Source organism: Diplotaxodon limnothrissa, linkage group LG6, assembly GCF_057381915.1.
Source record: "Diplotaxodon limnothrissa isolate DT_005_m linkage group LG6, D_limnothrissa_male_GT1.1, whole genome shotgun sequence".
NCBI classification, from domain to species: Eukaryota; Metazoa; Chordata; class Actinopteri; order Cichliformes; family Cichlidae; genus Diplotaxodon; species Diplotaxodon limnothrissa.
The window spans coordinates 23,707,697-23,729,594 of record NC_140601.1 but is presented as its reverse complement, the minus strand read 5'-3'; the positions used below and the strand labels follow the sequence as shown (position 1 = coordinate 23,729,594).

General features: G+C 42.1%; 1 protein-coding gene across 6 annotated transcripts in view; it reads left to right on the top strand.

Moving 5' to 3' along the window:
* The window catches only part of apbb2b (amyloid beta (A4) precursor protein-binding, family B, member 2b), a 57,792-nt gene that overhangs the window by 15,811 nt on the left and 20,083 nt on the right, over window positions 1-21,898 (top strand). For 5 of the 6 annotated variants that reach the window (XM_085356984.1, XM_085356985.1, XM_085356982.1 and 2 more), the window contains exons 2-7: window positions 3,239-3,360; window positions 4,378-4,435; window positions 10,021-11,061; window positions 18,912-19,156; window positions 20,147-20,278; window positions 20,797-20,865. In XM_085356984.1, the coding sequence (XP_085213110.1) occupies window positions 4,420-4,435; window positions 10,021-11,061; window positions 18,912-19,156; window positions 20,147-20,278; window positions 20,797-20,865 (1,503 nt within the window). In that variant the 5' untranslated portion in view covers window positions 3,239-3,360; window positions 4,378-4,419. Of the gene's footprint in view, window positions 1-3,238; window positions 3,361-4,377; window positions 4,436-10,020; window positions 11,062-18,911; window positions 19,157-20,146; window positions 20,279-20,796; window positions 20,866-21,688; window positions 21,740-21,898 lie in introns of all 6 variants that reach the window. The other variant, XM_085356987.1, reaches the window with a different exon arrangement.

Here is a 21,898-nt window from a genome sequence, read left to right as displayed (position 1 = left end):
GGCTCAAAAGGCCATTAGAGGAAGTGCAGACTTGATTTCCAGTGAGGTGGTGGTTGGTGCAGATTACTTTATCATCATTATTATTGTTATTATTAATAATAATAATAATAATAAATAGATCTGGTTGTGTGTATTAACAAACTAAGAAAAATTGAGATTAGACTGCTATGGCCTCCTTTCTCCTCAAGCCTTCTCCCAAATCATAGGCGTAAGGATGAATTGCAAATGCTGCTTAGGTTTAAGGCAAATATCCAAACTGCCAGACTCTGCAGCAAGCTATCCATTTGTTTTCAGTGTGGACACCCTTTTGTGCAAATACCCACAAAGTCACATATATTCTCTGGTATGCAGACTTGTTGCAGCAGGATCCAAGTAACCAAGCATGCCTTGTAATTTTAATCCCAGAATGCAACATTTCAATTTTTTTTAAACACCAACCCTCTTTCTTTGTCTGAACTTTTCTTTTTCTATTTTCAGATTATGCATGAAAATTGAGTTGCCTTCAAAACGCATCTGTGCCTGCTCACGGTGTGATTCCTAAAGTGTTGCTGTTCCCAGGAGTTTTTAAACCCTTACACCTGATATGGCAGATAGTGTAGTCCATTCGATCTTGCGTGTCCCAACATAAACCATTAAAATGAAAAAAGCATTAGAGTATGTGCAGCTGGTGAAAATTATACAGCTTCTCCTCAGATGTGTGAGTGTTTTATCACAGTTGCTGTAACACTTAGACAAACCAGATGTTTGACTGTTATGTAAATTGATACTCAGATTGGTGTCAATGTTTCAAGTTTTAAATAATATTGACAATCACATTCATGGATGTATGTGAACTTCATAACACTGCTCAGTTATGTAAACCTGTAGAAAAATGATGTGAGCTTGGAGACCTTTTGTTGTTTATGGGATGTTTTGCAGCTCTGTTGCTTTGGTTCCTTTATTTCCACTTTAGCACATGTCCTGAAATTGGCATTTAGCCGTGGCTCGTTTTGAACATGAACCAACAATGCAACTTTATCTGATACATAGAAGAAGAAGAATTCACTGAATTTGTATTGCATTTATTGGCAACATTAATCTAATTTATTTTCACTGGTCACATTTCAGCTCAAAGTGAAGCTTTAGGCTAGTTAGATTTTTGTTCTTTTGCACACTCAGACACGCATTGCATGTGTTGCTAATAGGAGACAAATGACGTGACATGATATTAATCACACTCACAACACAGGGTTATGTTGCCATGAGTGTTTATAAAAGCTTTCCAACAGGTTTTTCTGAACCAGCCTCCCTCCGAGTGGTTCGGTAAGACGAATGAGGAGCACAAGAAAGAAGCCAAAACATCTTTGTGTTGCGTGAACTCACTCGCCTACAGTTTTGCAGTCAAGTAAGAAACTTGCAAAGTAAAGCTGCTGGCATTGTAGGTGTGAAATGCTACATTAGCTCTCCCAATAGCTGCTTCTGCCTCATGGCAGCAAACGCAGAACGACGCCGAACCCAACAGATTAATCCACAGAACAGCAGTTTGTTACCATTACTCGAGACAAATCTCTAATTTGGAAATCCAAAAATCTTTGGTGTACCACTCAAATCTTTAATGATAACGTTACAGAAGCCTAAAATGAAATATTTAATCTGTGTTTTCATCAAGTAGATTTTGATCTTCTGGCGATTTACTTGTTGAAGGTGATTTTTAGTTCTCTTATGTATTTTTTTTTTTGAAGATTTAAATCTTTAACTCAAATTTAAAGATAATTTACAAAAGACTTTTTTTTGAATACATTAATACTATATATGGTTTATCGTGGCCAAATTGTAGTACTTTCATGACCCATCACAGGGCTGGGACCCTCATTTTGGTCGTGAATCCCTTATTCTTGTTCTGAAATTAGCAACCATTAAAAAATTGATTTTTTGTTTATCCAATGATGCAATAACATCTTTTAGGTGGGCTGATTTCCAAGTTATCTTTTGCCGTAAGCCACTTTGATGATTTTTAAACATAACCGTGCTATGAGGTAAACAGTTTCTGAAGTTATTACAATTTTTACACCCTAAAATAGGGCTGTGCGATATGACCAAAATCTCATATCCCGATATAAGACATCTATCGTCCGATAACGATATAAATCACAAATTTTACATTTTCTGTAAATTCTGTGAATCTCGGGCTGCTCGACTTGCGTGAAGTGTTTCCAGCTGTGCGTCGTGTACCTGGAGACGAGTGTTTTAACTGATGCATGAAACGATACATTTTTAGACATAAGTTGTAACGGCCGCAGTTTTCTTTGAGTATTTATTACACAGCGTGCTGCGGGGAAAAGCCTGTTCTAACGTTTGAGTCTAAGGTTTATTTTTTAGCACCTGACAGCTCTTTTTTGCTTTTCATCCATAAATACTCTGCATACTCTTTCACATGATTCAGTTTATTTTGAAGTCTCAACAGGATCTTGAGCTTTATTGTGAAAGGTTTATGTGGAAAATAAACAAGCGAACACGCGATGCTGTTACCGTCGTTGTTGCTAACAACAACGCATAAAAACAGGCGCTTGTCCGTCTGTAGTGTGGTTATATTAAATATAAGAGAAAGAGAGAACTTTAAGAAATTAATATAGCCACTACAGTGACCATCAAAACGATGAAAAAATATTGCCGTAAACACTTTATTTTGCGACACCACGAAACAAACGATAGCCTAAAATGAAACTATAGACGTTTTTATATCGTCATCCGATATATATCGTTATATCGAACAGCCCTACCCTAAAATCAGTCCAAGGGTCTTCCCAGCCCTTCAGCCAGATGTAAGTGGGATTTTTTATGGTCCATTCTAACTATACTCATTATCTTTCTCTCTGCTTCTCATAGTTGTGTGTTAATAAGAACTGTCCAAAAGTCTGCTGTGTGTGCGTGCGCGTGTGTGTTGGAAAGCAGAGGAGAGTTTACAAGCCTCCGGCGGCATTAAGTTTATGATGGTTCCAGTCAGCAAAGGTTTGGCCCGACTGCACCAAAGAGAGAAATATGAGCTCTCTACAAAATGAACCTTATGTTCTCTCACACACATGCACATATATATATCCAAACATACACACCCATCTTGTGTATTCCTGTTTGATTGAGGTTGTGAATAATTGATGTCTTTATTATTTGTCCCTCTTGTGCCCTTCAGACCTCTCGCTCTTTCTGCTCACCCGTCCCTCAGTCTCTCTCATTAATCCTATTTCATGTTTCTCTCCCTCAGGACGCTGCTGCTGCTGCTGCTGCTGCTGCTTCAGTAAAGCCATGATTGGATGAAGAAAGAACCATTGACTACCAGTATGGACCTGCTCCATCCTGGAGTTTTCCACCATCCTTAGCTCTCAGGTATGCAACAGCTATTTTTTTTTAAGTGCTTTTCTGTTTTTCTTGTAGTAGTGACTGAAAATAAAGGCCTGTTTCTGTTTTTTATTTTTTTTTAAAGTCTTGCATGTGATGCAGCTGTTGAACTGAAATAATGTAGGAATAATATTATATAGAGATTCTTTTTACTGGATAGCACATGTCTCACCTTTAACCTACGTTTTCAGGCTTGCCTTAGAGCTGTGATTCCTGTATCAGAATTATTGTCTAAATAACTTTTAGTGATAAGACGACCTCAAAAGTTCCCTATTTTGACCTACCGTTATGGTAGGTCAAAATTTTGACCTACCGTTATGGTAGGTCAAAATTGGGTAGGCCGCTGAAATATATAATTGTGCTAGTCTTCATCAAAAATGCACTGACAGATTTTCCTTGGAGTGACTCAGGTGGACTGCTTCAGTGTTTGGATTGACTTCAAACCTGATAAGAAAACGATCATTTCCAGGTTCCTCCCACCTTTAAGATACCACCTTAGCTTTATGATAGGAAGGAAGCATTGTTGGATTATCTTAGTGTTTACAGCAACAGTAGATTAGCATTGCTAACATAACTTCTATACCCCTGACCGCAGCTCTATCATTATGTGTGTTTTGTTTAATTATTCAGAAATGCTTTGGATATCCACTTTAGTTTCTGCTGTCTCAGAAACCTCTTCCGTCTCCCTTATTACTGTATTATACATGCAGAATCAGACGTACTCAGGTCCGTGTGTGTGAGGGACACAGTATGGAAGACGTCTGAGATCCCTATCGACTGATTTCTTCTTTGATTCCTCCATGTTTGATTCATAGTCTCCGTTTAATCATTTTGATTTCTGTGGCCAGCATCCTTGCTTTATCACAGTGTTGTGTTGTCTCCATAGAAACCAGCTGTCAGTGGGTTTCACATGGATGAATGCGGTCTCTGTGGGCAATCCAACAACTTCTCGTAATTCTTTTCATTCTTCTTCTGATCATTTTGTTCTTTTTTCCCCCCCCTCAGATCTGAGTCCACATAACTCTGAACAGTGACCACAGCCAGTGTATGACAGACCTGTCAGGTACGTACACACACACCCTCAGTCTGTTTATTATTGGGTCACAAAAACAAATAATTTGGAGTACTTAAAAACATTCTCTTGATACAGTACAGTCATTCAGTCCTGTGAAAAACTAAGCACATGATTCAGTAGCTTGTTGAACCACCTACAGCGACTGTAACTTGTATTCTGAGCAACTTTATCAGTCTCTCACATTTATTATGGAGGAATTTTGGTCTGGTCATCTTTACTTATTGCCTGCAAACCTCGATAAACTGAAGCAGTCATTTTTGCACACCTCTCCCAGTTCCCACCGCAGCATTTCAATCAGGTTGAGGTCTGTACTGCGAGTCATTGCAACACTTTCATTATTTTCTCTTTCAGCCATTCTTTTGTAGATTTGCTGACGTGCTCGGGATCATTGTCCTGTTAAACGACCCAGTTTCATTTAAGCTTCAGACAGAGCTTTAGACAGATGGCCTCATATTTTAATATTAAAATATGTTACTATACATGTTCTGGGGTGCAACCGAGCAACCCCGCTTTTTTTTTTTGTCAAAGTGAAGAAATAAAGTGACCACATTCACCTAATCTGGTGACAATTCAAACGTCATAAACGAGAGTTGTGGTCAAATTGAAATCTAGAGGTTGTTCTTATGTATTTTTAGGCATTTCTGGAGTGAAGTATTTCAATGACTCATAAGATAAGATAAGATAAGATAACCTTTATTAGTCCCACACGTGGGAAATTTGTTTTGTCACAGCAGGAAGTGGACAGTGCAAAAGTTATGAGGCAAAAATTAGAATACAATAAGAATAAATACAGTACACAACTGTACAGAATAGAATAAAATAAAATACTATATACAGTAGAATAAAATAAATATACAATAAGATAAAAATAGAATACAAATACAAATACTATATACAACTGAGTAAAAATACAACGATGACAGAAAGGATTATTGCACTTAGTATTATTGCATATGTATGGATGTGTGTGCTTGATCAGTTAAAGTCTTTATTATGGAGTCTGACAGCAGTGGGGAGGAAAGACCTGCGAAATCTCTCCGTCCCACACCATGGGTGCCGCAGTCTCCCACTGAAGGAGCTGCTCAGTGCTGTCACAGTCTGCTGCATGGGGTGGGAGATGTTGTCCATCAGGGATGACAGCTTAGCCGCCGTTCTCCTGTCACTCACCACCTCCACTGGGTCCAGAGGGCATCCTAGAACAGAGCTGGCCCTTCGGATCACCCTGTTCAGTCTCTTCCTGTCCCCAGCAGAGATGCTGCCGCCCCAGCAGACCACGCCATAAAAGATAGCAGAGACCACGCCATAAAAGATAGCAGAAGCCACAACAGAGTCATAGAATTTCTTCAGGAGTGGGCCCTCCACTCCAAACGACCTGAGTCTCCGCAGCAGGTACAGCCTGCTCTGCCCTTTCCTGTAGAGGGCGTCTGAGTTATGAGTCCAGTCCAGTCTATTGTTCAGATGAACACCAAGGTACCTGTAGCTGTCCACAGCCTCAATGTCCATACCTTGGATGTTCAGTGGTTGCAGTGGAGAATGCTTGTGCCTGCGGAAGTCTACCACCAGTTCCTTGGTTTTACTGGCGTTGATCTGGAGGTAGTTCAGCTGGCACCAGTCCACAAAGTCTTGGGTCAGACCTCTGTACTCCTTGTCGTCCCCATCAGTGATGAGGCCGACTATTGCAGAGTCATCAGAGAACTTCTGCAGGAAGCACTGGGTGGAATTGTGGGAGAAGTCTGCAGTGTAGATGGTGAAGAGGAACGGAGCCAGAACCGTTCCCTGTGGGGCCCCCGTACTGCAGACGACCCTGTCCGACACACAGCCCTGAGTCCTCACATACTGTGGTCGGTCGGTGAGGTAGTCCAGGATCCAGGTAGTGAGGTGATGGTCCACTCCAGAGTTCACCAGCTTGTCCTTTAGAACCGAGGGAAGAATGGTGTTGAAGGCACTGGAGAAATCAAAGAACATGATTCTCACAGTGCTTCCAGCGGTCTCCAGGTGAGCGAGGGAACGATGTAGGAGGTGAATGACGGCATCATCCGCTCCAATGCCAGGCTGGTAGGCAAACTGAAGTGGGTCCAGTGATGAGCTTATTAGGCGCCGAAGCTGAGCCAGGACCAACCGCTCCAGGGTCTTCATCAGGTGGGATGTCAGAGCCACCGGCCTGTAGCTGTTGAGGTCCTTGGGGCGTGAAGTCTTTGGCACTGGTACAACACAGGAGGTTTTCCAGAGCTGTGGGACTCTTCCCAACCTCAGGCTCAGGTTGAAGAGGTGCTCCATCACCCCACACAGTTGGTCCGCGCAGGACCTGACGACCCTCGAGCTGATGCCATCTGGACCCGCTGCCTTCTTGCCATTAATCCTCCTCAGTCATGCAGTCATGTCTTACTAAGGTTTGAAGCATGCAGTTTACTGCAAATTTCTTCTGAATTTAACACTGACGGTATCACAGACAGATGTGGCTGTGATACTTGCTGTTAGGAGTATTCATTTATTTGAGATTAGAGGGTAGGATGTTATCAGAGTGTACTTGGCATGGCTGGATGGCTCAAAGCTGTGAGCAGGGTACCAAAGCTTCAGCTCTGACCTCTGACTCTTTGCCGAGTCTCTGTTTTAGAGCAGAGACCCACAAATCCTGGGTTCTAAGTAATGCTGGTATTTTAATGAAGCAGAGCTGGGTGTGGGGTGCTGGAGGGAGGAGGAGAATCGCAAGGATAAGATAAGGAGCAAAGTCATTTTTACAGTGAGCTCTGGTGCGTTTGCAGTGTTTCAGGGTTTTAGTCACACTTCCAGTCAGAGATCCTGAGTCTACAGTAGATCCAGAGTCGACCATGTAGCAGGAGTGCACCTCTGTACATTAACAAATTCTGCAAGATCACATTGGCATGCAGAGACAATAGAAATGTGCATATTTATGCTCGTAATTGTGCATAGATCAGCGGTCCCCAATCCCCGGGCCTCGGACCGGTACCGGTCCGTGAGTCGTTTGGTACCGGGCCACGAGAGTTGAGGCTCAGGTGTGAAATGTATAGTTTTCAGGGTTTTTATCGGTTTTCAGCATTATTTTGTTATCGTTTTTATCGTTTACTCTGTTTTCCTGGGTCTTTTCACGTGTGTTATGAATAAATTTTCTTTTTTACGGTACCGGTACTAGTTTTATTTTGTTGTATTTATCCGCGACACCTTAAAGTCCGGTCCATGAAAATATTGTCGGGCATAAACCGGTCCGTGGCGCAAAAAAGGTTGGGGACCGCTGGCATAGATGTTTTGTGTTCTCCTGTATCCAAGTGTTCAGAAATCCAAATTTTCCAGATTTCAGTATTCAAATCTCAGGTTTATACAGCAAACGTCTTTCTAATAAAGCAGCCTTTCCCCTGATAAATCCTGCACTTCAACTATCTCTCATAAACAGCTGTCTCAACAAGACTAAACGGCCCCCATCAATTTTCAACAGATGAGTTCACCCTTATATCAAAACACATCAGTTCTCCTTCAGCTGCCTCTCGAACACCCGTAAAACCTGCGCTTAGGCTTTAATATTTGGTGGATTACTCGACTCTTCAAAAAGGCTGCTCGTTGTTGACCTGCTATTATTTGTGCTGTTGTCGGTAGAATGAAGTAAACCGCCATCTTTGTGCTTATAAATTAGTGCTTTGGTATTATTAGGTCACCTGCAGAACTTTCTACTTACTTCTGTGGATTTATGTGACTCCACATTCCACTTTAAAAGCTGCTGGTAGCAGCGCGTTTATGCATTAATGAGTAAAAATAAAAGACATGTTGTAGCAGCTCAAACTGTAAAAGTTAACAGAACAGAATGTATTTTTCTTAAAGTCACTGGACTTTATTCACTGCTGAAGATGGCTGACCTTTTTCTTATTAATCTTTAAATGACATATATTTTTAATAATTTGTTACATGCACATCACTTATTATTATGGACCTGACTTTAAACCATTTTTAAAATGTTATTTCTTCTCACCAGCACAATTGATTTGAAATGAGACTGTAATCAAAGGATATACTTTTGGCTTAAATTTAAGATGCGCGAAAAACTATTGCATTGCCAGTTTAAGAATCACAATTGTTGTTGATCTTTTTCCGCTTTTTTTTTTTTTTTTAAACCATATGTCCATTTTTTTTACAGGCTAAAAAAAAAAAATCAGCTAGTTGTTTGATAAGCCTTTTTATAGCCACTTGTCTTTTGTTTCCTCATTATTCAGCACGATCAAAGTGTTTAATTTGTATTTGATAACTCTTAATGAGAACTGTCAAAGAGGTGTTGATGCAAGTGATGGAGGGCTTCATTAGACTTGAAACAAAACAGTCCTATCAGAGAGATAGCAGAAACTTAATTGTTGATTTAACCACCACTCTTGGAGCATTCTCAAAAAGAAGGAATGCACTGGCCAGCTCAGCAACAGCAAAAGGCCTCAAAGACGACAGAAGATAATTAAAGTGGAGTAAACAAAATCCCTTTGCACCATTTGGCCAAGCCAAGAGCATTCTTGTAGGCGATAAGGTGTCATAGTCCAAAGTCTGCAATCAACAGTCGTCTTCATGAATGTAAATACGGAGAGTTTACCTCAAGATGCAAACCACTGACGCTTAAATAGAAACATGAGATCAGAGTTTAGATCAGAGAAAAGATCAAAATACTGTTTGAAAGGATTAAATCAACTGGAATGTGTATGAAAACGGTGGCAACAGAACAGTATTTAGAAGACTGGAGGCGTACCACATCTGTCCATCGTGGTAAGGTGGTGTTATGGCGCGGGCATGTTATGCATCTGAGTCTATCGTGATATGACTGCTGCTTGAAGTATCTGCCCAGATCCCACAAAAGCTATGGTTATCTATATTACAGATCAATAATAACTCAAAACGCACTACAAAAGCAACCCATGGGTCCGACCTTAGCTCAACTAAGCGTGCCTGTTTAAAAAGCTTGAATTTCAGCTGAAAGTCCACCTGCTCATTCACGTCTTGATTTTTTCCATTTCAAATCCATTGTGTGGATGTACAGCAGCAATGTTCCTGGTTTTGCTAGTTTCTGGGATAAAAACAAGTAAAAATATTGGCAAAATTAAGTCCACGCTAATGGATGAGGTTGAAGACACACATGCAGTGCCACACGTTATTCCCACAAGTGCTAACATTAGCATTGCTAGTAACAGGAACCTTCTTCCTTGCAGCGCCCTAGGCTAGTGGCGAATGGCGCCATAACATCTTAGGATGGCACGTAATAAAATTACATAACACAACTAGGGACCTGCAGTGCTTTCTCAAATTGTTCATTCTGTATTTGGTGGTTAGTTGAACAAAATTCGAAAAAGTTTAGGCGACGTACTATGAGTCTGACACACGCAGCGAATGCAAATGGAGAACCTAACAGTCGATATTGGCAGCAGCATGAATAAATTAACATAATATGTAAGAAAATGAAATAGTAATTTTTTTTTTTTTAACAAACATATAGATGTTATTGACAGTGATGTCTCACCTGTGTGTTGTCTGTGTATTAACACGTGGATATTTAGGTTTTTAAATTCACTATTTATTTTTTTCTGCTTCAGGTGATCTGTCTGGTGCAACGATGATGTCAGTAGACGTGACCAATCGTAACGGCCCTGCCGCCACGCCCCCCACCTCACTCAGCCTTCGCTCTTCACACAACCAGCTCCTCACCAGCGATGTCATCAAACAAGGCTCCGCCACTCCTCCCAAATGTCGGAAGAAGTATGCGCTTACCAGCATCCAGGCCGCCATGGGCCTCGGTGAAGTGGTGCCGCCCTCATCGGCATCATCATCTCCATCGTCATCCCCGTCACAGTCCTCCACTCCCAACAATCCCAAACTAGCAAAGAATGGGGTGAACCAGCTTCGTAAAGCTGGCCAGGACCACAACAAAAACACAACTGACCCTGATTTGATGGATTCAGAAATAATAGCAGATGACCTTAATGTCAACGTGGCAGAGGAACAAGACAGTCGCACTCTTACTAATAATGATCGAGAGGAAGATGCCAACCTTCACCCAGATACTCACAGTGATGTAGAGGCTGAGCAGACGACAGAGCCTGACTTGGACTGTAACATAAACACTACTGTGGAGCTCAAACTGAGCAGCAGCACGGCTGATTTGGACTTTGACTCAGAGGACACCAATGACATCAGCATCTTGTCTGAGAAGGAAATGATGTTAAAGATGAAGATCGAGGAAGATGAGATGGTGGGGGGAGAGGAAGATGAGGAGACGAAGCCTTTACTGACAGTAGACAGTGAACCCCCTGTGAAGAACCACAAAGTTTCTCCAGGCCTGGAGCTCATCTCTGACCTCCACTCCAACCTCAAGCTCCTCAAATCTGGCAAGAACTCTTCAGTACCCCCTCCTCCTTCCCCACCCAAGCAAGCCAGTCCAGAAGACACTCCCCTGCTCTCCATGGTCTCCTGCCCCTCCTCTTCCTCCTCATCCTCCTCTCCAGAGACGAAGAAGGACAGAAGAACTGGCGCAAAGACAGACTGTGCTTTGAACCGCATCCAGAATCTGAACCCCAGTGACGAAGAGTTGAGCTGGACTACCTTGTCCCAGGAGAGCAACTCGCCAGAGGAGACAGGTACGCACACGGACAGACACACACAGAGCCCATGAAGCCTTAATGCAGCAAACGTTACTGATATTTACAAATATTCAGTGTAGTTTTTATGTGAGTCTTATGTCAGCTACTGTGGTATGTTTTGTTTTGGAGGGTTTTCCCCCTCCTGCTGTTTAGCGGTTTCACCGTCCTCTCTACTGATGACATTTTTCCATTTACCCAGAGTGTGTGTGCGTGCACATCTGAGAGTGTGTGTGTCCATTCATGGATATGCAGAGCTCAAGCATTGCTTAAAAAGAATAACAAAAACTCCAGCCTCCAGTAAATCTCCCAGAATCCCTCAGGCACAGGAAGTGCCCTTGTAACCTCATGGGGGTTGGTGTGCCAGATCAGCTGTGTCCTGTTTCCAGCTTCATCCTGATCATATGTGTGTGAACCAGGCTTAACTTAATGCATAAACTAGCTGCCAATATCTTGGTGTGTTAGATGTTTTTTTCCCCCCCTCATCTTAAAGCTCCACAGAATGGAGCTGCTTTCCTCTCCCCTGTTGCACTTGTATTCGTCTGTATTGATCAGCTACCTTGAGCTTCATCTCTATTATATATCTGTGAATACGAGCATCTGGTCTCTGCAAATATTAGATAATGGATAACCTTTCCATAAGAACCTGTAAGCTGGGTCAAGAGAAAAGCTGTAGTCTGCTGTTAGTCTAACATAGTTTTAGTTTTAACAACTACAATAATTACCTTCCCTATGTGTGCAAATCCTGAACTTTAAAAATGAAAACTAATTAAGACTAATACTGAACAATTTTAAATAAAAATGTAACTGAAAGAAGCGCAACTCTAGAAGTTGACTTAAAAACTAATTAAAATACAGAAAAAGTAATATCCCTGAGACACAGAGTGACTGAGATATTCTTAGTTGTTCAATTTCTGTTCCTCTCATCCTGTAATGATGGGCATAATGATGACGCTGACTAATATTTAATATATAGACATAGAAAAGAAATCAGATGTAGCCCTACTTTACATCTGTATGTTTCTTCTCTGTCTTTGGTTACTTTGTAGATAATTTCTCTGTTTAAACCTTTAGATATAAAATATCTGGGAAAAATGGTATTGTTTAGATTGCAAACAGCTACTCAGTTTTGCCATCTAATGAACTATTATTAATATTGTTATTATTCATTGTTACAAAGCTGTGAGGATAAACTTTTGCGTGATATTTAGAGTTTGAGAGTCTCCATCTGTTGCGGGTCTCTTGCTTTCTTGTATTTGCATGTTGGCTACGTCTGCAGGTCTCTTCAGTTCACTGTTGTTCTTTGCCAGCGTTATGTTAAAATCTGGGTATGGAGTTTTTCTCTGGGCACTTAAAACTTGTGGTTTAGTGTAAGACGAGCAAAACACATCCGTGCTCCTGCAGAACAGCAGCCGGTCCTGCAACATAACCATATGGGCACTTTAGTGTTCCTCATAGCTTGTCATATAAACAAAGCCTCCAGATTAACAGAAAGAAGAGGCTGTGGTCTCGGCTGTAAACAGTGCCGTCTTTCTGAGTCTGTGAGTTGTACTGCTGCTTTTTTTTTTTTTTTTTTTTTTTTTGGCTTTCTGATGACTCACAGTCTCAAGTTGAAAGCTCTGAGCATCTGTGTAACTCATTTCTCTACAAGTTGGAATACCAGCAGCTTGCATTTTTACAGTTTTACTGTCGTGTTGTCTGGATTTCAGGATTACATTTTCATGTGTTCATTTGTCCAGGATTTCATTGTGTATAAAAGCCCATCTAGGGATGTGCATCGCAAATTAGCTAAGGCTATAAATGCTGGCGTGTATGGCACTGTTCATATTACATACCTGTTTCTATACAGAAAATTAATAAACGAAAGTAACAGTCTTTCAGATCCATCTTTGCTTATTTGCAATGTCATTTAAAAAAGAGAACCAGGACCATGATGTGTGTAGTGAGGAGCTCAGTAAGGAAGCAAATGACTAGTTAAATTGTATATGTCACTTTCATCCCCGCAGGCCTATATAATCAAGCACCTTGGCATGCAGACTGCTTATACAAACATTGTGAAAGAATGGGTCGGTCTCAGGCGCTACATGAATTCCAGGATGGTATCATGACAGGATGCCACCTGTGCAACAAGTCTGGTTGTGACATTTCCTTGCTACTAAATATTCCACTGTCAGCTGTTAGTGGTATTATAACAAAGTGAAAGCGATTAGGAACGACAGCAACTCGGCCACGAGGGGTAGGCCACGTAAAATCCCAGACTGGAGTCAGCGGATGCTGAAGCATATAGTGTGCAGAGGTCGCAGGACCACTAAACTTCATGTGGGCTTCAGCTTGGCTGAAATACAGTGACTAGACAGCTTCATTGAATGAGTTTCCATGAATGAGCAGCTGCATCCGAGCCTTACATCACCAAGCAGTGGTGTAAAGCATGCGACCACTGCACTGTAGAGCAGTGGAGACGTGTTTGCTAGACTGACGAATCATGCTTCTCTGTCTGACAATCTGACGCATGACTCTGGGTTTAGCTATTTCCAGGAAAACGGTACTTCCCTGACTGCATTAGGACAATTTCATGCTCCAAAATTTGTGGGAACAGTTTGATGATGATCCCTTCCTGTTCCAACATGACTGCACACCAGTGCACAAAGCAAGGTCCATAAATACATGGATGAGCGAGTCTGACTGCCCTGCAAAGAGACCTGACCTCAACCTGATAGAACACCTTTGGGATGAATTAGAATAGAGACTGCGAGCCAGGCCTTCTCAGTGTCACAAATGTGCTTCTGGAAGAATAGTGAAAAGATTCCCGGGAATACACTCCTAAACCTCCGGAAAGCCTTCCCAGAAGAGTTGAAGCTGTTATAGCTGCAAAGGGTGAGCTGACGTCATATTAAACCCTATGATTTAAGAATGGGATTTCACTCAAGTTCATGTGCGTGTGAAGGCAGATGAGAGAGTACTTTTGGCAGTATAGTGTATCTATCCAACTCCTAGTTGCCCATACTGTAGTGCCCCCTATCTGCTTTTGTCAAACTCACGTTGACAAATCTGTGTTGTTTTCCCAGCAGTGTGATAGATTCCTCTGTGGGGATTGTGGGCTAGAGGGTTGGTATGACCCTGTTTTCCCACAAAGGTGTCAAAACACACACACACTCTGCATACAGAGTCTAAGAGGGTCCTTCAAGCCCTATTTATAGAAGTCTAACATTATCACATAACATCCTGTGCTGTAAAACAGATTTCATGGTACAGCATTCATGATAGTTTGTGTAGGTAGTTGAAGTATTTTGGGACATGCAACTGTGTAGTCTGTCCAAAAACCAATGCTGATTAGAGCAGCAGTGGAGAACAGTGGAGTTCACCACAAAGAGCAAACAAAATTAAAGTTCCTGCTCTGTTCTGACTCAAGCTAGTAGCTAAGCTAAAGGACCAACAACCATTGCCCAACCATTGTAGGAAACAGTTACTGGCTGTGGTGACAGGGGACAACTACATGTACACCAGTGTTCGGCCAGGTTGGTCCCTTAACTCAAGCACAGTATAACTGAATGGTGATTAGTGCCAAAAAGCAACGCGTGATGCTCAAAGTGTGTTTGAGACAGTTACATGTCTTTCTACCTCTCTGACCCACCTCGTCCTCGCACCTCCACTGGATGAGATGCTGAATAAAAGCCGATTTGGAGGTTGCCAGGACAACCAAGAGAGGCTGAAAAAGAGGGAGAAAATAATAAACCTAGAAATTCGATAAGGATGACTGTGCCACATTTTAGCCTCCTTCCATGTGCCCCGGCTGCATGTTTGGTTTTGAACAGGAAAGGGAGGGTAGAGCTTTTTTTTTTTTTCTTTTGTTTTGTTTTGTCTTCTTGTTGATGTGGCTGATGCTCTAGATAGAGAGGGGAGAGACAAGCAGCAAACACAGCTCGCCTGCAGGGGGAAACAGCCCCCCCCCCCCGTATAAATGTTTGTCTTTCACTCCTGTTTTCCTCAGTCGCAGGCTCTCCATCCTTTTTTTTTTTTTGCTCCTCCTCTCATTCACTCTTTCTCCCCATTTTTTTTCCTACTGCCTCTCTCGTCACGTCATGTTTTCTCTACCTCTCTGCCTTGATTTGTCCCCCCTCCTCTCTCTCTCTTTCTCTTTCTCTCTCTTTCCCTTCCTCTCTCTCTCCCTCCCTTCTTGGTCTCCTCACCCCCTCTGCTGCGGTGTCCCCCTCACTCTGATCTCTGCTTCCTTCTCTCTCTTTCCATCTCTGTCTGGGCTTCTCTCTTTGGTTACAGCATTGGGTTTTGCTGTATGAGAGGCAGCTAGCTAACTATGATGCTGGGAAAAGACTACATGCTGGCCATTGTGATTGTCAATTACGAGGGTAGGTGCATTTTTACAGAGTTGGCCGGAAGCTGGACTGTTGTCTTTGAGTTTCAATGCTGTCTGAGCATGCATGTGTCTGTGTCTTCCTACATGGGGATGAAGTTTATTTCTGTAATGACATCATCTGCAGAAACAGTCTGGTTGGTTCATGCTGTGTTAATATGTCAATGCTGGTGTGCATGTGTGGTGTGGTGTCTGTATGTGTTTTGCTCCAGAAGCTTGCAGCTCTCCCCCTCCCCCTGCTCAACTGTACTCTGGCATGCAGCTGCATGCTAACCGAGGCTATCACAGGCTAACTGCTACGTAGGTCCCCATTTCCACCAGCTGCGTAGGTGCACTTTAACAGTATCTGTGCAAGCACACCAAGTCTCCTAATGCCGTTTCCTTACTTGCCACATCCGTTGCCGAGAGTGACACTGATAACTTTGAGTCATTGTGTAGCCCTCAGACCTTTCCAGCCAGAGATCTCCTCTCTTTTCTCTTTCAGTGTTTCTCTCTAATTTTGTTTATGCAGATGCATTAATCCACATCCAGTAGTCATCTCATGCTGGCACCCATTCTAAGTCACCATCTTTCCTCTCGCTCAAAGCAGATGGAGACGCTCAGATTCTCTCTCTTGTAGTTTTATTTGCTCTGACCTATTTTTCATTCTCAAAAGACTCCAACTCCCAGCAGTCAGTGCACCACCCTAAAGGATGTCCTTATCTCCCAGCGAGTGCGTTTTTCTATATTTTCTATGATTTATGCTCTTTGAGAGTCTTAATAACTTGTGTGTGCACGCATGTGTGTCTGAGTGCCATCACAGTCTGGCCCGACCCCGTTGTCACAATGACATATGGCCTGCTGTCGTGGCAACGGGCCCACTCGCTGCGTTTCATCAGCATGGTCAGCAGTTCAAGAACGCCTTGCAATCACACAAACGTACATAAATACATGCAGCACCAGCTGACCGGCCCCTTGGAGCTTATATCACTTTTATGAGTTGCTACACCCCCAACAGAGTTTGGGATCGTCTTTACTACGTCTGCCACGACATCATCTCCACACAGGAACACAAAGATCCCATCAATACTTCACTGTGTGTGTGTGTGTGTGTGTGTGCGTGTGTGTGTGTGTGTGTGCGTGCGTGCGTGCGTGCGTGTGCACGTGCATGTGCATGCTGCCAGGAAACTGCAACCTTCACATGAGATGACTTTTAGTCCAAGAGTGAAGAAAAATTAATTTAAGTACTCCATCTCCACAGAGTGTGTGTTTGTGTGCGCACATGTGTTTTCAAGGTAACAGCTGTAGCTCCTCTAAATATATCACTGCCCAATAAATTATGCTAACAGACATCTGCTCTGTTTGCTGATGTTGTGTTCTGTTGGTGGAGGAAAGTTTAATTTTCACATAAATCTGCACATGCATACATTCTGAGAAGCAGACTAAAGCACAGATGAGACGTTTGCTGTAGTTGCATCTCAACTTTGGAACAGTCGCCTCTTCACCATTAGGACCTCACCAACACTTGACATGTTTAAAGCCCCCTGTAAAACACATCCTTTGAGCTTTTGACACTTTTTTTTACTTTTTTTTTTCCTTGTCTTACTTTTTTCTGTATTTTCTTGCTCTGATTTATTCATTTTATTAGTACAGCACTTTATTTATAAGCTCATTTAAAAAACAAATTAACTTTACTAAGCCCGTACAGCACTCAGAAAAGTTTATTTCTGGTTGAAATTAGACAAAGAGACATTTGTGGTGATGGTGCACGCATAACCATGATCAGTCAATATGGAGTCTGTGTTATCTTATGTCTGGGACCTGGGATTTTGATGTTAAGGTTTTCTGTGTATTAGAGTTCTTTGTTCTGTATTGTTGATAATCTGGCTTTCTGGTATTTCTAAAGGTTTATGGTTCTTTTTTTTCCTTATTGCTGATACGAGTTCCCTTTCGTGTTACTTCTTTGTTCCAGTTCAAGTCCTTAAGCTCTGTAGCCGTCAAGCTCTGTAGCCTTCTGTTTATGATGGTAATTCTGCTTTTTTTAGGTTCTCATGAAATTCTTGTTATCTGTGTCTTTAGTTCCTTCACTAGTTTGTTAATCCCTGTTTCTGTTCTCATTCTGTTTCTTCAGTCTTCTGTCCATATTTCTGGTATTTCTATGTCATTTTCACATGTGTGAGTCTGCCATCTTTGGTAGTCTTTTGTCTCTTGTCTCTAGTTTTACTTCCCCTGTCTCGTTATTCTTGATTTGTTGCTGCTGTATTTCCCACCTGTTTCCTTTTCTCTCATTACCATGTGTGTATTTATTGTCGTCCCCTATACTGTGTGCTCTCTTTTTTTTTGTGTGTGTGTGCTTCCTTATAGTCCTGGATTTGTATTCTTGGCTCCTGTTTAGGGGTTTTGGTTTTTTTTGGGGTATTTAAGGAAGACTCAACCATTAAAGCTGTTTTGAGGTCATTTCTTGTCTCATGAGTCCTGCGTCTGGGTCCTAATCCTGCCTTCTCCACAGGGTTTCATGAGTATTTAATTCTATGCACTTTACTGTTACTGAGTATTGCCCCTCTTCTTTCCACTTCATTAGGCTGTATATCGAACAATGAACAGCTTTGTGTATGAAGTTTAACTACTATGTTGCTTTGATCATATTTAACCTATAGCTTTCCAATGTATAAAAATGTGAAGGGGAAAACGTCACCACTATGGGAGAGATGAGACACAATTTAATGGTGGGTGGAGAGGAAATGCTCGCAGGAAGTCCTATTGCTTTGGGAGCCTATAACAGCATAACTGAGAGATCGGGGTCACCTGAAAGTTTTGAGTTGAAAAGAGGATGTCTCTGAATTTAGACTGGTAGATGGTCCACAAGCCTGATAACGGAAGGCTCTGCCTCCCATTCTACTGTTAGAAGCTCCAAGATACCATAGGTAGGATAATTTGGTACTACAAGGAGTTTAAGGTTAAATTGAAGAACAACGGATCACACACCCATGGAAATCAAGCGGCACATTTCTCTAAAACAGGGTTCAGTGAAGAAGCTAACACAATTACCAGGGCCAGTGAAGAACAATTCCTCATTTGTGTCACGCTGAATAAACTGTAATATGTTTTAAGTACTGAGTGGGTCGCTCATTGAGAAAGTGTCTCAGCTGCTTTAGATGTAAGAGAAATCCTGATATCTGTGTTTGATATTTTTTTCTTTTCTTTTTTTTTTGCCCGTGTGATATCTTTCATTTAAAAAGTGTGTAGGGCTTTGTTTAACAAATGCTACAGAAGTGCTTTACAGGCGTTCTTGTGCACATGGAGATATGGTTGGTTAAAAGGGACAGGTGCAGCAGATGCCGGTAATCCAGCTCAGCTGTTGACGTAGCTCAATGTGGGTTCACTTTGAATTAACTGTATGGTGCAAAAACAGCCACAGAGACGGGAAGTTTTGGGGGAAACGGAGCAGGAGAATGATGGCCCTACACCCTCCATCCATCCATTCACAATTTTCTTCCACCAGATATTTGGAGCGAGCAGTCATTCCAGACAGACCCCGACCTGCCTCCAGGATGGAAAAAGATTACAGACATGGCTGGTATCTACTACTGGCACATTCCTACAGGCACCACTCAGTGGGAACGGCCCGCCACTCATCCACAACCCCCTGGACAGATGGAGTCCACGGCCCTGGGTGATCACTCAGCCTCAACACCACGTAAACCTTCCCTGGGCTCACTCAGCCCCTCACCCACTCCAGACCACGAGGTGAGGGACATGCATCAGACTTCACATTATGACCACTGTGGATGTTAATTTGACACGTACCACCTACCTAATCGTTACTGCAGACCATGTGCACACTCTCATGGAAACGGTCTTTCCTGATGGCTATGGCCTCTTTCAGCAAAAATGATTCAGGAATGGTTTGAGAAGCACAACAACGAGTCTAAAGTGTTGACCCCGCCTTCAAATTCCCCAGATTTCAATCTAATTTAGCATCTGTAGGATTTGCTTGAGAAATGAGTCCGATCCACAGATGCCCCACCTCACACAACTTACAGGACTTAAAGGATGTGTTGCTAACATCTTGGTGCCAGATACCACAGCACACCTTTCTTTTTGTAGTTGAGAATAGATTCTGACGAAGGCAATCAGCTCACAGCATACATGAAGAGATGAAGGGAAAGTAATGCAGTCAAACAATTTGATTTAAAAACAAAGTAATAAAGTCAAACTTTAATGCAGTGAAGGTAGTGTATCTATTACTGGCTACAATGCAATTTAGTTGATAATGAAACTCCTCGACTCTTAATAACAGCTAAGCATTAATAAAACTGGAAATGTCACAGCGGTTAAAATGAAAATGTTTATTTTGAGCTTTGGATTAGCATAAATCAACAAAAGCGCACACAGCACAGAATAATTATGAGGAAAACTGTAATAACACCTGTGTTGGAAGTGAATTAAGCACTCTGTGCTGCTGTTCTCAGAATAATATGTACATGACTTGTACTTAATGCTGCTGTGAGTTTTCATGAACAGGTATTTTTACAATTTGTATTTATGCAACTGACATGAGGACCAGTCGGTGCTGCCGACAGTAATTCTGTCAAGTGCAAATGACGAGCATTTCCCTAAACAAGATGGGAAAAAATGGATTTCTTGAATCCATTAATCATTGTTGACTCCAATAAATATGGATTAAACAGTGTGTCTTTATTTTTTTAATACCTCTGTGTTTCCATGCGCTTACAGTCATGCCAGGCCGAGATCTTCTTCAGGGGGTCGACTCGCTCGGGCAGCACCACCTCTGACAGCTCAGTGGAGCCTCTGTCCACTCACGAGCCCACACTCCCCACATGTGGATTTGTGAACAGCTGTTACTTTGTAAGCCACCGTCGTTTTTGTGTTACATTGTACTTCACAGGAGTCTGTGATGTTCATCGCGGTTTGCAAGAGTTATTTTCACGCTTCCATGTGCCAGTTTTAAACGGCGCAGTGCATTTGTCTGGGTTTCAATATAGTTTTATTTAAATGTAGGCAGCTGGGCAAAGGGAGTGAGAGGGAGAGCACTGTTAACACTCCAGTCTGGTAGCAGAATACAAGAACACTGAGCCGATCAATCAGTCAATCATGTAGAATGATAGGTGGAAATGTAGAGAGGAAAGGAGATGGATAGAGAGCGGCCCCATGTAGATAAAATATCGATCCAGTGAGAATGGACTGATGTTGACAGATGGATGTGCCTCAATCTGATTCTGGCACATCCATCTGATGCGATCGACCTCCAGACTGCTCGAGTATCACCCAGCTGCACAAAAGCTAAAATGGCAGACGGACCAACATGGTGCAGCAGGATGTCACTAAACAGAGTCTCATCATTTCTCTCTCTGATGTCTCTTTAGCCGCGCTCCACGTCTCTGCAGGGTGTGGATCAAGAGTGTCGCTCTCAGCGTCACGAAGATGAGGAAAAGGTAGGAGTCCCAATCTGCCCTCAGACTTGTAGCATCTTTTTTCACTTTTTTCTTAGTTCTGTAAATAATTCCTCTGCACCCGTACGTATATATTACTGTATTTGACTCCTTGTATCATATATAGAGCAGTCAATAAGTGTTTGGACTCTGACACTGATTTAACCTTGTACTTCAGCATGCTTTCCCCCATAAAGACAACATTTGACAACCAGAGACTCACCCCTCAGTTCAGAAGAGAGCTCCTAGTAAGCTTTCAAGGGGCAAAGACTGGGAACAAGTGTAATGGTCATTGGACATCAGCTGCAGTCACTATAACATCTAGTATTATAGCTTTTAGTAGTGTGACTTTTATAATGATTTTCTAGTTATATTGATGTCTTTTTCTACTTTTTGTCATCTCTTTGCACACTTTCAGTGTAATTACTGTATCTTTGTGCTGTAGTAAAGCTTGAAAACAACAGAAATGGTGTCACGGTCTAAACACTTGCTGATGGGTCCTGTATGTTTGTGTCGCTTACATTCTACTAATCAAGAATCGACAGATTCTCAGTAGCGAGGTGAATGTTCAATGGGAGCAAAACAAATCGGGGAAAACCCGGAAAGTCCCGTTGGACTCTTCTTGGCCCTTTTACTTTTATTTAGGAAACGTTTTGCTGCTTTGCTCGTTATTGCAACACCGTCTGAGTGTAGAGTAAGCTGGTTAGCTAACAACATTGTTCTGTCTTTATCCCCTTGCCCCCCTCTCCACCCAACCTTTGACTCTCAATCCTTGACCCGCCACTGTGTGTGTGTGTGTGTGTTTGTGTCTTAACGCCAAATATAGAAACAGGTGTGGAGTGAATTTGGCGGAAAAATTGATAGTGAAATGTGGAAGGCAAGTATAATGCACTCGGTGTCAGTGAGTCTTGTTCTTGGTCTAACCTCACCAGCTATTTGAGTGTGTGCATTTATACATCCTGTGCTAAAGTTCACTGCCTGGGCAAAAAGCATGCGTGGCTGATGCTTTAACATAAAAATATCTGCACAAACCGCA